We start from the raw sequence: 16,981 nt of genomic DNA, 5'->3' as shown, positions 1-16,981 counted from the left end.
TCGGAGTGGCCGTATGTTCGCATAAATACAAATAAAGAGATTAGAAAGTAAATCATTTATGGTATAGATTTTTTTATATTTAGTATAATTGTGCCTTTTCATCATTTAGACCCCTTGGTGGCGCAATGGTAAGTATGAGTGCTTATAACGCTAAAAATCGTGTTTCAAATCCTCGGTGGGCAGAGTGCAGATCGTCCATTGTGTAGCTTTGTGCTTAACCACAAGCAAACCGTCACTTAGATTTAAAATGTATGCCTAACACGAATTTATATTTTAAAATACAGTTGATCAACTAACTACGAATGAGATAATTACATCTAAAATGTGAAAAATATGTTATTAGTAGATCATAAATAGACAATGATTCTGTGCTGTAATCTTCTATTTCACTTATGAGATATTAACTTCAAAACGCCACAACAGATGGCGCTAACTATAACTCTACACATGAGCTAATGTAGTTTGCGTATTTAGGTGTTGATCTTTAAAAAGATAAATAAATATGATAAAAATTTTAAACTGAAAATGACAGGTAATATTACCACTTGAGCAGTTTTAGAACAATCGACTTTTAGAGAAGTATAACAGAATAGCACAGATAGATAAGATAACTTGTATCAGAATCATACAAAGCCAAGTACAAATAAATACCACACGACTGCAACAGTTAGTGTGACGTGTTACTTGTTTTTACAGTTTTTATCAAGAAATCAATAACGAATCAAGCGGACAGATGCTTTATAGATTTTAGCTTGCTGAAAAAGATCGTTAATGATGACTACAGGTTTATATGTTGGAGCATACCACTCGTCTCGTGATGAGTAAGGCTGTCTTTTATCGCATTTAGCAAAAGGAATCGATTTCATTATTATATTACACAGTATGGTGATATCTGTCATACTTTTTTTTTGTATTCTTAAACTCATTAATGCTGGATTTTCGTAAAATTAATATACTGAGTTGCATTTGGAACATTTCAGATTTCTAGTTGTTTTTTTTTAAAGCGGACTCGTAAAAATTTGTTGTGCAATGAAGGTCGTGTTTGGTGAAGTTTTATAATAATTAATTTTGATAATGTTGACTGGTTTGGATAATGTTGACTGGTTTGTAAATATTCCTGGAAAAGAGAATAGGTCGTGTGACTAAGAATACCACACTATAATTTAAGAACATCTAAATGTCTGTAATGTTAGTTTTTCTATCTAGTTATTTCTTATAATTGTCTCTGTATATTTCGGTCTATTTAAACCCTTGAACACCTGCTCATCCATCTTTTATGGATCGATTTGTCAGTGTCTTTGCCCGTGTATTTCTATATACGTATCTATATTTAACACAAACGCCATACCATGTAAATAGTTAGGCCAGAAAACTACAGAAAAAAAAAACAGTTGGTTTGTAGAAAAAAAGCATACTACTTAAAGCATCATTAGGAAACCTTGCGTAATGGAGAACTTCTTTTCTTTATTCGAGAAAGCAGCAGGTCGGTTTCTTCATTGCTTTTATTTTGCAGATACTAAGCCTGATTGCTCTATCAGTTCATAGTAATATGTTCAAGTGAGGAAAAAGATAAGTTTAATAATAAAAAGAAAAGCTTAATATCAGACTCGTTGAAAAATGAAGAAACGTCAGAGAAAGGAGCAACATTAATTAAAGCTTTAGCTCTTTAACATAACTCTATACATTCAATCGCTAGTCATTCTCATTGCATGCATGGGTAAAAAAAAAGTCAAACAACAACAACAAAAAGTTTTCCTTCTTAGAAAAGTTAAGAATTTGGGTGGATTATATTATGTGTTTTTCTTCGGAGTTTTACGTCCCCAAGAAAATACCGAAAACGTTTCTTGTGTTATTTTAACCTAAAAATAATAAATAGTACATGATTATTGTTATCAATATTTGTGATTTTTGTTTTTCTCTGCAGTTTGATGGGTTATTTGATCACCTCTGCTCAAATTAACAGAAGTTAGTCACATTACTATATTTAATTATTTTGTTTAACTCAGACATTACATAAGAAATGCTGAAAAGTGTTTTTTTTTAACTGAAAATAGTATATTAATGGCAAGTTGATTTACATAAGTTCCTTGAAAGTTAAGTTTTATACGCCGAAAGCTGGCGAAATATTCGAAACTAATAGGTTTGAAACCTATGATAAAAATTACATAAGTCACAAATTATTTCACTTTCGTCTAAATTTTTCCCTTTTAGGAACTGAAATCAGAGACATGTAAAAATAGCATATCAGATCTATGTTTTGTCTCTCGCGTATCACTGCCCAAAGAGGTTTTACGTTAGATACCAGAACTAGTCAGTTGGGCTGGACGACGACAGACAGGAAGATTCTCTCAAATGCCATTGATATATGTATTATAATACTTTACAAGTCGAATTATCTCGGAAATAACGTTTGGGAGACAGAAGGTGGATCTGAAATGTTATTTTTACACACCTCTAATGTTTGAATCCGAAGTGGACAAATTAAGAGGAATGTGAAAAATAACCATCCGCAGTCGTGATTTCTGTCACAAATTTTAGTTCTATTGATGTACATGAGTTCCTGTTTGTGTGAAACTGTAATTAGTAACTAAATAACACAGAAATGTTAAATTAGAACTTTTGGAAAGTGAAGTCCCTTTAGAACAGTAACAATTAACCGTTGTAAAGCCAGGAAATCAGTAGAACTCGGAATAAAAATATGTAGCTGTCATGAGACAATACTGAAACGTTTAATTTTGACTGAAATGTTTCGTTATTTAACTGAAACGTATAAGACTAACGCGAATATTTACACACCTCTAATGTTGAATCTGAAGTTGACAAATTAAGAGGAATGTGAAAAATAACCATCCGCAGTCGTGATTTCTGTCACAAATTTTAGGTCTATTGATGTACATGAGTTCCTGTTTGTGTGAAACTGTAATTAGTAACTAAATAACACAGAAATGTTAAATTAGAACTTTTGGAAAGTGAAGTCCCTTTAGAACAGTAACAATTAACCGTTGTAAAGCCAGGAAATCAGTAGAACTCGGAATAAAATATGTAGCTATCATGAGACAATACTAAAACGTTTAATTCTGACTGAAATGTTTCGTTATTTAACTGAAACGTATAAGACTAACGCGAATACATTAGTAGTATTATCTTGCAAATCAATAATCCAAATACTTCGAAGCTGCAGTTGTCATGGTCAGTAGCCTATACGACCACTTAAGCCTTTCTTTTTTTTTCTTCTTCCAGTTCCCGTTGTACGTGAATGTGTGTATGCTAGATTAAAGTTTGAATAGTTAATTTACATAATGATATTTGATCCAGGAAAAGAATGCTAAATAAACGATTAAATTTTCGCCTTACCACATAGCGTATACAATCCCTAACTAGAGATACAGCTTACAATCACAGAAGACACAACTTACATATAGCCTACCAGAAGATAAGAATGAAGAATTCAAATTAAAATAGAATCCCCAGTCCAGAAAACCATGAAATGTAAAATCCACTTTAATAACACCCAAACATAAAAAAACTCCTCTCATAAACTTCAAAAGAAAAAGAAAACACTATAGAAATTATTCAACAGTAAAAGTTAATGCCATAGTAATAATGGACAAAGAGGAATACATCATTATGTTCCAAACTCTAAATGAAGATGACCACTAGAAGAAATTCAAGTCTAACATAATAGATTACCCAGAGAAAATGATTTACCAACTCCTCAAGAAACATAAAAAAAAGAACTTGGACTAGAAAGAAACAACTAACAGAACAGTACAGCATCACCTATGTTCTACCTGAAATTCCCATGCAAAGTGTCATAGTTAACTGCTGAGATTCACCTTGCCAACTCTTAGATGGATATATTGTAGACTGTTATTTTTACCGCTAATAGGTATAACATCCTCATGGTTAAGAACCAGTTCAACTTTGTGGAGATTGTGAAAACAACCACGATAAATTCATAAAACACAATGAACCAGTTCAATGTATCTAACCTCTTCATTGACATAATGTTTCCAAAACGTGGTTCCGCGGACGAAAAGGATGCGACACGGTCTTAGGGAGACCTGAGCACTTATAAAAAATATACTCTTTATACATTAGTATCAAGTAGAGATAATGTTCAAGCAAGAATTACACTTAGTTGATCGTTTTGGCTAATAACCAGACACCGATTGATACTTGATCACCACAACCTTACCGTAAGTAATCAAAGCTGTAGCTTTTGGTTCGGCCTAAGGATCGTACTGGAACTTACGTAAATTGACCTATATTTACTTGCTTCTTATTGGCTTACCCATATAAACTTCCGGTTATGAATTTCCTATTTCTTTATGCACTAATATCACTACAACCTTTTTTTTCAAAGGGTATGAAGTTGTGTGCAATTCGCTAAAGCAGTTAATACGAAGAAGAAACGTTGGGTTGAATTATTTAATTTATATATCATTGACTAAATTATAAGATGACGAGAGCTTGTAAGATTTAAACTGACCAATTATTATTTCGAAACGCTATACATTTTAGTTCAAACGCGTTATCTTGAAAAGTTAATAACAGATGGTGAAATATTTCCCGATCCTTTGAATTTTAATCTACGCAAAAGTTCTTGTTGTTGTTTTTTTGTTTTTTAGATGATGCTTGCAAAGGAATATAACATTTGGTGATATTTACATGTACTTGGTAGAGACCAAGTGCTGATATATGAGAAAGGCTTTTAAAAGTTTTAAAATATCCGACGGATATAACTTTTTTTATAGTTGGAAAGCAAAGTGATTATTTGTGTATAACCGTAAGCCTATATTGCTATCAGGCACATCAACCTACAAGAGGCTTACAGAAATATTTTAACAGCTGGAAAAACCTTTGGAAAAAAAATCTGCAATCCCTGGATCACTAGAAAATCAGATTTATGTGGCCACTCTACGTGTTTGGCAGGGTAAATACCTCTTTTGAACCTAATTACTACGGTAGTTTTACGTATGTAGAGAGGGCCTCAGCTAAATAAGAAAATGCTGCGATCATTACAGTCATCTGGATTCTTAATAAACTCATTGGGTCTTTTTTTGTTTGTTTGTTTTTGCTTCTGCAATATACATACAATTTCTTCTTCTCCTGAGGTTAGGTTAGGCTTGTTCCCATATTGAGGCCTTACTGTTGCTGATAGGAACTACGATAAAAGAAGGTTTATGCCTATCTTCTCCAACATCTGTATAATGCAGTTGGAGGTCAATTAAAAATCAGGTAAATAACTATCTTGTGCTTTATTTTATCATCTAAAACGCATTGAAGATATTTTATTGCACTATCATTGTTTTCACTAAATTATATGCTTGTGGAATTGTTTTAAAATACTATCCCAGTAAAATTTTCAGTTATCAGTTAAAAAATTCATTACAAGTTCAGCTACTCAGATACTCGAAACAGAAAACAAGTAATTAATTCTTAAGAGTTAAAAATCAAAAATCATCTCGTGGTCAGTGTAAACATTTTTAAGACACCTTAAAATAAATACAATTTGTTTTTCCTACTAAGTCTTGTTTTGATTTTATGTACAGCTAACTAATTTTCATATGTTATTAGTAATTCGCTATTTTTTCAGTCAACTCTTCCTTAACTGACAGTAAAGAAAGAGAAAATCCAGCTCAGAGAATGAAAAACAAAAATGATGGATCTTATAATTTACTTTCTTTAGTAATTGAACTGTATAAAGGATACTCATTACAGCTTTCAAAAATATCAATAACGAGTGAAGAATGAAGTAACTCGAAAAAAAGTCTCAAGGAAATCTAAAATCTAGAAGGAACACCGAAAAGAAGGATCTCAGCTTCTAAGTTTAGAAGAATTTTTATCGTGTAAAACTTGGCAAGAAAGGCTTGTCATGAATTAATGGGCTACTTAGAAACTTCATTTACAATCAAGAAGTTTATTTTGGGTCGAGAAAATGAAGCAAAGGCAAAATTGTTTTTATAAGTAATGAAAGTAAACATCATAATATCTTTGAGGTCTCACAATGTGGTTAATTTTTGTGCTGTAAATACACATATTTGAAGACTTCACCTGATGGAATAGTTCTAGATGTTGTTCACCAGTGATTCTAGAAATTAAGACTGAAGACGCAGTGACCAATAACACAAATATAACTTTTTCATGTGAAGAAAATAGCCGAGGACCAGTTATTCTTATTTTGCTGATGTTCTGTGGTGTATAGGATGAACTAGTTTGAAGAAAGTGTGTTTTGTAATTTGCATTGATGTTGATTATTATGTTCACAAAGTTTATTTAGAGGAACTGTTCTGAAATTATCAACTACAGCCATCAGAGAGGTTTTTAATTATGTTCTACCTAAAATCCAAAGTCGAAGTATCCAGAAAAAATTCAAATGGTACAATATGTTACGGTTAAAGTTTAAAGCAAAGTATTCTGTTCTTCTTTCTCACTTGCAGTAATATGTTTCACTTTCAGTATGTAACACTATCAAGAACACTAAAGGTGTGGTATTATAACTCTTCGAATGAATAGGAGTATTTGCATTGGTCACAGAAATTTAAACATTGTATAAGTGAAAAAAAAAACAAACACCACAACTTATCACTTAAACAGGCTCTCGTCTCTCAATAATTATACTGATGTAGACACACTGTAAATAAAATAACTGTCTTCTATAAAACATTATCTTTATATATATTTCTTAAGTGTCCGTCCATCCCCCTCTGTATTTATTAAACGACTGGGAGAAAAAATAAATCCATAGCATAAAACAAGTATATTCCACTAAAAATACTTTCATTTGGAAAAGAATACTTACTTTTTGAAATTATGTTGTTGTTTTGTCACGAAATACGCGAGGAACGGTTAGAAGATTGAGGCGAGTACTGTCGATGTCTATGGGGAAAATAACGAAAGGTTTAAGCTATATTTTGACTACTTTTATCCTTACTCTCTTTCTCTTCTTTGAAAGATGTTTATTTTTGTATAGGTTCACATTAATGTCGAGAGAAAGATTAATTTTATTAAACAGATAGACTGGTACATTTGTCATTATGGAGCAACACATTGAAGAGCGCATAGCAAGTTTGTCACATTTAGTCAATGTGAGCAGGAAACACTTCTTTTCAAAAATTAAGAATAATCAAAATTATTCAATTTCTTATTCTTCAGATACAGACTTAAATTAAAGTATGCGCAATTTTTTAACAAGCGATAATAACAGGTAAACAGAAGTACACATAAGATTTTAGTTTAGGCCTGTATTATTATTCAAGCCACAGAACGATATTGTAATTATTATTTTAATTTGTAATGTTGTATAGGCTACACACAGTCGCAAGGCTAGAGTTAGTAAAATTTTAATTTATATAGCTGTAAAGGGTACAGCTCTTAATGTTAAGCCTTACTTATAGTGTAGTCTACTTGAATTTAACGTAATCAAGTTCAACTTTAAGAAAACATAATTAAATTAAAAAAGCTTCAATACTGAGATTTTTACTTAAAATAACTATTTTGGTGAGAGGAACTGCTTTTATTGGAATCAACAACTTTCGACTGTGGTGCTGAAGGCACTAAACTCTGTTACGTTCGTAAGGTAAGTTCTATAGGCCTAGAATTAGGCCTAATGTTCGTTTGAAATGTTAAGTGTTCTCTTTACAGTGTTCATAATACTGATTATCTTCCATAATATTAACAGTTCGGGTAAGGTGGTAAAATTTGAAATAACGATTTGCTTTTTATGAGGTATCCACTTGACTTACGAATAATATGATGTCTCACTGTTAGAGACAAACCGATGTACAGAAATGACTGTATTATCCCACAAATAGCTGTGGATGTTTAAAGTATGAAATCATGGATTAAAACCATAAAGAAAATCCATAAAGAAGGCGAGTTTGTGAATAATTATATATCAAATATAAAATTGTTTATTTGTATTAAGCACAAAGCTACACAATGGGCTATTTGTGCTCTGCCCACCACGGGTATCGAAACCCGGATTCTAGCGTTGTACAAATATAAAATATTTAACAATTATAAAGCCAAATGCAGTTCCAACAAGGCCAATTTTGACACCAGAAAAATACAGAATAATGGAAAACTGTCTATATCACCGTTTGAGACCTGTAAAAAGGCATTTTTATACCAAATCCCATGTAAATTGGCCGAAATACAGCGGAGTAATTGTCAAAAAATCCTAAAATTGTGCTTTTATGTGAGCTCTAACGCTCTCCTAAAAAAAACTCAAAATGAGCAAATCCAACGTTTTTGTATGTCAATGTGTTTGGCGCTGGAAAATTTATATTACTGCAAATTTGTATCTTGATTGCATGACCGAACAGGAGACCAAAATATGCCTTTTTGGTTTGTTTAACCTTTGACTTTATAAAATCCTTAAAAAGGCCTAAATAAAATAAGATAAAAAGGGTGTCTGGGCGTATTGGATCAAGGTATAAGTCTACAAAGTTTGAAGCCAATCTACTGAGAAATGAAGGAATGATGGTCGATTGGAAAGAGTTTGGAAGAAGAAGAAACAATAGCAAAATAATAAACAATTCACACACCTATCTTCAACAAAATTTTAGTTCAAAGTATGCTATTAAATGTTGGATGTCATTGGTAACGTTCCTCTGTTTACGCACTTACAACGCTAAAATCTGGGGTTCGATTCCCCGTGGTTGACAAAGCGCAGATAGTCCACTGTGTAGCTTGTAATAAAATAGAACAAAGCCATTGGTCGCGAGTTATAGTTTTTAACCCACGTAATACGTCTCTTGATATCTTTCGGAAAAGAAAAGTATTTTATTTCAGAAAGTAAATTGGTATCCGGTCAAAAGTCACATACACACATAGAAACAACGCAGTACGTAACGTGCTGTAAAGTAGAATACAGTAAATTACTATTTTAAAATGTTAGGCCCATATGCTATAAACATTCCCAAGTGACAAAACAGTTCACACAGGCTGAAGTTTAGTATAAACACACAGAAAATCGGTTGTAATTATGGTTTCGGAAGGGGATAAGAAATAGCAGCGCCATGTACTCTATAACTCTCGGTGAAATAGGCAAATAGAAAAGGTGCCAGGAAATGAAAATGACTATAGCAAAATACGCTACAACGATTATTAAAAAGTCATATTAGACCAATGGAGCTACACTGCAGCATGCATGGGATACCATGGCAACGCGACGCGTGCCTGACAGAAGTGTCAATACATTTTAAATATAATTTTCGAACACACTATTTTGAACATGGAGAGGTAACACAATTAAATTTATTTCATGTGGTTAGCTACTGCAATGAACATGCCACTAATCGTCTGGCCTTCTACTTGCATTTATTTTGTTACTTTTTTAAAAGATAGTGACAAGATCTAAGATAACTATAGATTATTATATTGGCAGGGCACACAGTATAGCAGACAACCAAAGGCACCTGCGCGTGTGGTTTCCCAGAGAAAACACACCTGTCTTAATAGATATAAAAAAAGAGCATCCAGTTTCCAAATACCAATTTACCTATTAACGATATATTTAGCAGATGTACCTGTCTCTATGGCAACGAACTAGTCATGGCTTTAGTTTTTACTAAATTAACGCTGGTATCCGAGAAAGTCATGCCTAATTTTCTGTATTATAATAGACGCAGAGTTCAAGCAACACGCTGTTTCGCATATTTTGTATCAATATTACTACGCTAGCTAAGGGACCTGGAACTTAAAATACGATGCTGTACACCGAGACGTTGGACCTTTCCTCTATTTTGTGCCGCAACACATAAACGATTCATCCGATGTAAAGATGCCCGTGCTACGCTCAGCATTAAAACTTACCTTACTTTGGTGGCGAATTCGCGTATTTTGAACCCTCACTCGTGGCATTAAGACGATAAAATTGAGATTGCTGCCAAACTCGACCTCGTGGTCCACCTAGCTCCCTCTACCAGATTTTATTAAAATTGATTCGGTTATTTCATCACAACAATATGTGACATTTACCATATAAAGGTCTGCATTGCGTATGTACATAAGAGAGTACGTATATTCTGAAAGTTATTTACTTGTTTGTTTGTAATTAAGCACAAAGCTACATAATGAGCTGCCCACCACAGGTATCGAAACCCGGATTCTAGCGTTGTAAGTCCGCAGACATACCGCTGGGCCACTGGGGGGCGAGTTATTTACTGCATGCTTGGGTTATACTCATTAACAAACTTTAACAATTAAGAGCATAAAAGTTGTTACAAGTAAACATAGCAAGCCTGAATTTTGTTTGGAATGGCCACAAATTTTAGGTAATACAAATGCTTTAATGCAAACTTTATAATTCTTATTTTGAGGTTTTATTGTTCGAATTACTTGTCATTTTTATATGAACAGCTACGTTTCAATATTCGAGTTGAGGTTTGTTTTCTGTTTCAGAATTTTAGCACAAAGCTAAACAAAGGGTTATCTGAAAATAGCTGACCCCACCTGACCGATTGGATACCCCCCCTTATTGCGCACAGCAGCGCTTGTTTAGTAGATTCACTATCCGGGCATGCTACTGGCAATTGGTGACGCCCGGCCCAGCGGAGGTTTTTACTTTCCTAAAAACGTCGACCATGAAACAATTATATTGATAATAATAAGTCGCTTTTATTTATGTCATTTCAAGTGTAATTGTCACGTAGGTACAAGTTTAGACCACTTAGGAACGACTTCGGAACCGATTCCTCTAAAAGTAAATTTAAAAAAACAGAGTACTCAACAACGTTATTCTATCTGAATACAAAACTCTTCATTTTTAAAGAAAATAATAATATATCTGTTTTATAATGTAATGCCAAGCAAGATATGAATTCTTATACGAATGCGGTGTTAACGTTAGGTTTTTAATGAATTAATAATGTTTAGTTTGAATTTCACGCAAAGTTACACGAGGGATATCCGCGCTAATTGTCCCTAATTTAGCAGTGAAAGACTAGAGAGAAGGTAGTACCGCTAACTATTGGGCTACTCTTTTATTCTAATAGTGAGATTGACCATAATATTATAACGCACCCACGCCTGAAAAGACGAGCGTGTAAGATGATGGGATTCGAACCCGCACCCCACGGCTTGCGAGTCGAGCGCCGTAACCACCTGGCCATGCCGAGCCTAATATCTTTTAGAAGACTATAACTTACATAGCCTAAAATGTGCTATGTTCTCTGTAAAGATAATGCCTCCGTACATTTTGTCTTTATTCTTTGTTGTATTTAAACATCGATAGAACTTAAGCGGTTTGGCTGACTTTTGTAATAAGATTTAGCGCAGGTATTCATGATCTTGGTTAGAAACTTCTTTGATATTCCACACCAGGAATAACTTTTATTGTTACTGCAATTAAAAGTTTTGATGGAACAGAAGCGGTTAGGATTATGAATCTTCTTCTTCCCGTATCTATACGGGGTCGCTATTTTCGGTTTTGGCAGGGTTTTTACGGCCGGATGCCCTTCCTGACGCCAACCATCCCCGAATTTAGCAGTGTAAGACTAGAGGGAAGGATGCTAGTCATCACCACCCACCGCCAACTCTTGGGCTACTCTTTTACCAACGAAGAGTGGGATTGACCGTAACATTATAACGCTCCCACGGCTAAAAGGGGCGAGCATGTTTGGTGGGATGGGGGCGCGAACCCGCGACCCGCAGATTGCGAGTCGAGCGTCTTACCCACCTGGCCAAGCGGTTAGGATTATGTATATTTAGCTGTAGTTTATTTCTAAGTGTCTCTCAGTGTTCATAATCATTATATAAAAAGAGCAAGCTTAGTTATTAGTGGACAGGAAGGATTATGGTTAGGAATGTTTATTCCTTCATGTGACCATTAATGATTTAAAACTAACATGACTTGTTCCTCGTGTGTTGTTTTAAACTTCAAAATACACGTCTTGTCGGAAAGAAAATGAGCAGTGATTTGATTTATTAGAAAGTGTTGAATCAAGAAGTTTAAGTGACGAGAGGTTGGGTTCGTGCATGACTGTTTAATTCTGGACCACCAAGTTGTTGGAAAATTAAAACAAGCGTGGAACGTTCCACCTCTGCGTGCGGTGCACAGGTCCAGGTTCCATGAAGTAACTTTTGAATTATTGACGACGTCGCCGTTGTGGTTTATTGTTAAAAAATACTCCCGTCAATTCCAGAGTCTCTTATTCCTCTGAAGATCTTATACGAATTTAGTATTCAAGTCGTTTATGTAGCAATATTTCCATTCGAGCATGCGAATTAAAACCAATGTTCAGCGTGGCAAGACTGTATAGGTATAATGCTTATTTGACGATTGGGCTATACACTATTGGTGCTTCTCTTAATTTTTCGCGTATCCTTAGATTGCATATATATATATATATATACACATGGTTTAGGGATGTCCGTATAACAGTACGTGTACGAACTTATATGGCTTTAACTTTATTCAGTGTGTGAGAATAGCTGGCGTCAGATGTATGTCGGGTTCGTATTTTAGTTTGTGGCAGACTTTGAAAGAATGACGAACAGCTTTGGCCTGGACCGACAAGGGGCCGTTCGTTAGGTCGTGTCCCCACATAAATCTGACTATAGGAGGGAAATTGATGTCACTGCTCCTGCTATCAATTCAATGGCATCTGTGGTTATATATAACTGACAGTTGAATAACGTTTCCAGTCCGTTGTACACTGACGTTTAGATAAGTCGAGTAACGTTTTCAGTCCGTTGTACACTAGAGTTGAACTCTAAAATAACTTTCATGTAGCAATTAAAGTGCTAACATCAGCAAGAAACCTTGTCATCTTCCACTGGCAAGTTCTTGATTTAAATAAATACTAAACCGAACAACAAAAATATATCTGTAATTTTCTTTGAAATATAACTACTGTGAAAAAACTTACAAATGTTGAAAATATATATTACAGTAACACTTGAAGTTGAACCTACCCTCACGTCAACCAAAACATTACCTACAAGTTTCTTGAGTTATTCTCTTATGCAGAGTGTCTTTAATTGATTTTCGCATAATATAAGCACGTGTTTTCGAGAATGATTTACAGATTATAGAGATGATGTATTAGTGTTATTTTGGAGGTTTAAAGATCACATAAGAGCAAAGGTCGGTGGTTGTATCCTGTTCACTTGATATACTAAAATTTGAATCATAAATAATTTTACTTCTACACCACTGACATTTTTGCTCAGTTAAACTTTGTGTAATTCTCTTGATAACACTCGTTTTTAATGAAGTTGTCATTGAGATTATGGTATACGAACTTGTTTTTCAAGAACAGTTGACATAGTTCTTAGGAACAGGTTATTCTATTTGTGAGGTATTTAAAAGATTTTCAAAATGAGTCAACTTCAGACGTGTAACAATTATAGGCATTGCTTAGGATCAGTAAAGTAGGGTTCAGGGAGTAGTTAGGTAGATTTCAAACAGTATGTAGGTGAGTTCCAGGGAGTACCTAGGTAAGGTTCAGGGAGTAGTTAGGTAGATTTCAAACAGTATCTAGGTGAGTTCCAGGGAGTACCTAGGTAAGGTTCAGGGAGTAGTTAGGTAGATTTCAAACAGTATCTCGGTGAGTTCCAGGGAGTACCTAGGTAAGGTTCAGGGAGTAGTTAGATATGTTAGAAACAGTACCTAGGTTGGGTTCAGGGAGTAGTTAGATAAAGCTCAGGAAGTACCTAGGTAAGGTTCAGGGAGTAGTTAGATATGTTAGAAACAGTACCTAGGTTGGGTTCAGGGAGTAGTTAGGTAAAGTTCAGGAAGTACCTAGGTAAGGTTCAGGGAGTAGTTAGATAAAGTTCAGGAAGTACTTAGGTATGGTTCAGGGAGTAGTTAGGTAAAGCTTTCAGGAAGTACCTAGGTAAGGTTCAGGGAGTAGTTAGATATGTTTCAAACAGTATCTAGGTATGGTTCAGGGAGTAGTTAGGTAAAATTCAGGAAGTATATAGGTAAGGTTCAGGCAATATCTAGGTTGGGTTAAGGGAGCTAGGTAGAGTTCAGAAAGTAGCTAGTTAGAGTTCAAATAATATCTAGGTAGGGTTAAGGGAATGTCTGAGTAAGGTTAAGAGATTAGTTAGGTAAGGTTCTATGAGCTATTTCACTTATGTATTTAATCAAACGTTCAGTATTTTCATGTATGTTTGAGAAGCATGATTCAGGTTTTTGAATGGAGAAATTCTCAAACTTAAGATATTGCGAAAAGAAAAAAATAAACGCGCGTGTTCATTGACATAATTTTGTTTAACATTTGAATTTTCTTCAATCTCTTCAGCACTGGGGATTTTTACCTTTGACCTATAACATTGTCTGGAGACGAGCCAATAGATTTCTCTAAAAAATCCAGTTGCTGTTACAAGATTAACATTGAAAATTGTTCTTATTAATTCCTCACGTGCTCCTTGACCTCATCACGAGGAATGGAAGGGGGTGATTTAAAATTGTGGTAGTACTTATAACAATAATAACTTGATGCTAAAAATGAAAAGTATTAATTTAATTTTTTCTATAAAGAAGTTAAGATATTTCAAATGTTATCTTTGATCTTCGAAAGATTATGAAATTACCTGAAACTGGTCAAAGTATTTCTTCGTAAGAACGTGTGTTTTTGTTGAAATAGGGGGAACAAAAACTTGTTGGAATCATTTTGACGTATGAATTTTTTTTTGTATTTTACAGAAGGTATGAGATTAGAAAAAATCATGTCTCGAGTTCACAGATGTGCGGTTTTTAGATATCTGAAACAAATGTGGGATCGATTAGCCAAATTAAACATTATTTATACAAAAATACGTTAGCCTCATGAATGTATTATACTTGAGGCTCATAATAATTAGCTCTGAAAGGAATGTGATACTCGGGGCTCGTACTTTTTAACTCTGAAGGGATGTGATACTCGGGGTTCATATTTTTTAGCTCTGAAGGGATGTGATACTCGGGCTCATATTTTTTAGCTCTGAAAGGAATGTGATACTCGGGGCTCGTACTTTTTAACTCTGAAGGGATGTGATACTCGGGGCTCATATTTTTTAGCTCTGAAGGGATGTGATACTTAAGACTAATACTATTTAACTCTAAAGGGATATAATACTTAGGGCCCATATGATTTAACTCTAAGGGGATGTGATACATGGGGCTCATACTATTTAACTCTAAAGGGATGTCATACTTGGGGCTCATGTGATTTAACTCTAAAGGGATATGATACTTGGGGCTCATTTGATTTAACTCTAAAGAGATGTGATACTTAGAGCTCATACTATTCAACTTTAAAGGGATATGATACTTGGGGCTCATGTGATTTAACTCTAAAGAGATGTGATACTTAGGGCTCATACTACTCAACTTTAAAGGGATGCGATACTCGAGAGTTATACTATTTAGCTCTGAAGGATATTAATTAGGTCTAGTTATTTCTTATATAACAATGGTTTTTGTCGATGTTAGGTATTGATGACCTGTCCATTTCCATTACAATACGTATATGATACCGTGTTTTCATTTAGCAGAAAACAGATACACCCATTCTTCAGAAGTATTGTGAAATGAACATCACGTTGATGAAAATGTTATTCATTTTTGAGATTAATTTCAAATCAAGTATCTATACATTGTTTCTCCAGTAAGCAGAATAATATGAAAAATCCTCTTTTGCTTCATATTTAAAAGTTTATTATTAGATTAAAAAACAAAGCTGTTGATATATATATAAGATAATGGTGCTACGTAGTGTTTGTGTGCACAAATAGATCGCAAACAAGGTTCATTACGATTCGGAGAATTTTGATTGAGTGGAATACGGTTCTAGATTGGAGTAACCCTCATTTAATTATACGATAAGTGCTTATATTGGGATGAGAGATAGAAAATATTAGGCTTTTGCAAGAAAAGTGTATACTCGAATTGGTGAATTTTTTCTGATTAAATAAAGAAACGAAATTTAAATTAACTGTGCAAAGGGCAGATATGTTATCTATAGCAAGATTAAATTTCTGTAACCAGTGAGCTGGGCAGATATGGTAACTATAGTAATATTAAATTTCGATAGCCATTGAGCAGGGAAGATATGTTAACTATAGTAATATTAAATTTCGATAGCCATTGAGCAGGGCAGATATGGTAACTGTAGCAAGATTAAATTTGGTAACCAGTGAGCAGGGCAGATATGTTAACTGCAGTAAGATTAAACTTCGGTAACCAGTGAGCAGAGCAGATATGTTAACTATAGCAAGATTAAATTTTGGTAGCCATTGAGCATGGGTTTTTTCCCTCTCGTGAGATCTGGTTTTTATTAACGAAGTATCTGCTGGCTTCAATAATTAACTATCTTTACAGTACATCAGAAAGGAAGATTAAAAGCGTCAGTCGAAACGTTTAATTTTCCTTATTAAAACACAAAATAACTACAAATTGTTTTTAGCATTACCGAGCCTCTCGTAGGTCGTCCAAATGTTTCTGCTTGTGTACGCAGTCACTTGTGTCATCTGCTAGATATCAAATTGATTTTGATACCGAAGTCGTCTTGCCTCGTGTTTTTTCCTTTTTCTTTTTTTTGCTTCCGTTCCATTCCGCAACAGTAATTAGTCTTATCCAAGTGGGAGTGGCATGGCATTTTTCTTGTAGACTGTGGTAAGCAGGATTCGTTTCGGAATCACAGAGAAGATTACAAATCGTGCCAGCCAAGCTCCCTTTGGCCCAAAAGGATTCTGATGAACATGCTGATATTAATAACTCTCTTCTGACAGAGATGAATGGCGCGATCGACCGCTTTGTGCGTGAACTCTGCCTCTGTTAACGTGAAAAAACGGCGTATGCAAATGAAATGAAAAACTGAGAAACTGTAAACGTGTTTAACATTGGGGAAATGAGGAACTTAATCAGTACGCATGCACATTCATTACATACGCTTGTAGATATGTATATATACTATAGAAATTTCTTCTTGTAAATACGTATATCTGTAATGACAAAAAATGCACATTAAAAAAAAGAAAGAAA

At 34.3% G+C, this 16,981-nt stretch overlaps 1 protein-coding gene across 1 annotated transcript; it reads right to left on the bottom strand.

The window, feature by feature from the left end:
- Positions 1 to 14,794: 14,794 nt before the first annotated feature.
- Positions 14,795 to 15,319, bottom strand: LOC106465912 (carboxypeptidase Y-like). The gene has a single exon (XM_013926148.1). It carries the CDS (start codon positions 15,317 to 15,319, stop codon positions 14,795 to 14,797), a length of 525 nt encoding a protein of 174 aa, XP_013781602.1.
- Positions 15,320 to 16,981: the final 1,662 nt, after the last annotated feature.

The sequence above is a fragment of the Limulus polyphemus genome, unplaced genomic scaffold, assembly GCF_000517525.1.
Source record: "Limulus polyphemus unplaced genomic scaffold, Limulus_polyphemus-2.1.2 Scaffold2092, whole genome shotgun sequence".
Taxonomy (NCBI): Eukaryota; Metazoa; Arthropoda; class Merostomata; order Xiphosura; family Limulidae; genus Limulus; species Limulus polyphemus.
Note: the sequence above shows the minus strand (reverse complement) of the source record. Positions and strands in the feature narration are given on the sequence as shown.

What these genes read in the sequence shown, in the direction of transcription:
- LOC106465912 (XM_013926148.1), bottom strand. Translation starts at nt 15,319, where the DNA reads ATGAGCCCTAAGTATCACATCTCTTTAGAGTTAAATCACATGAGCCCC.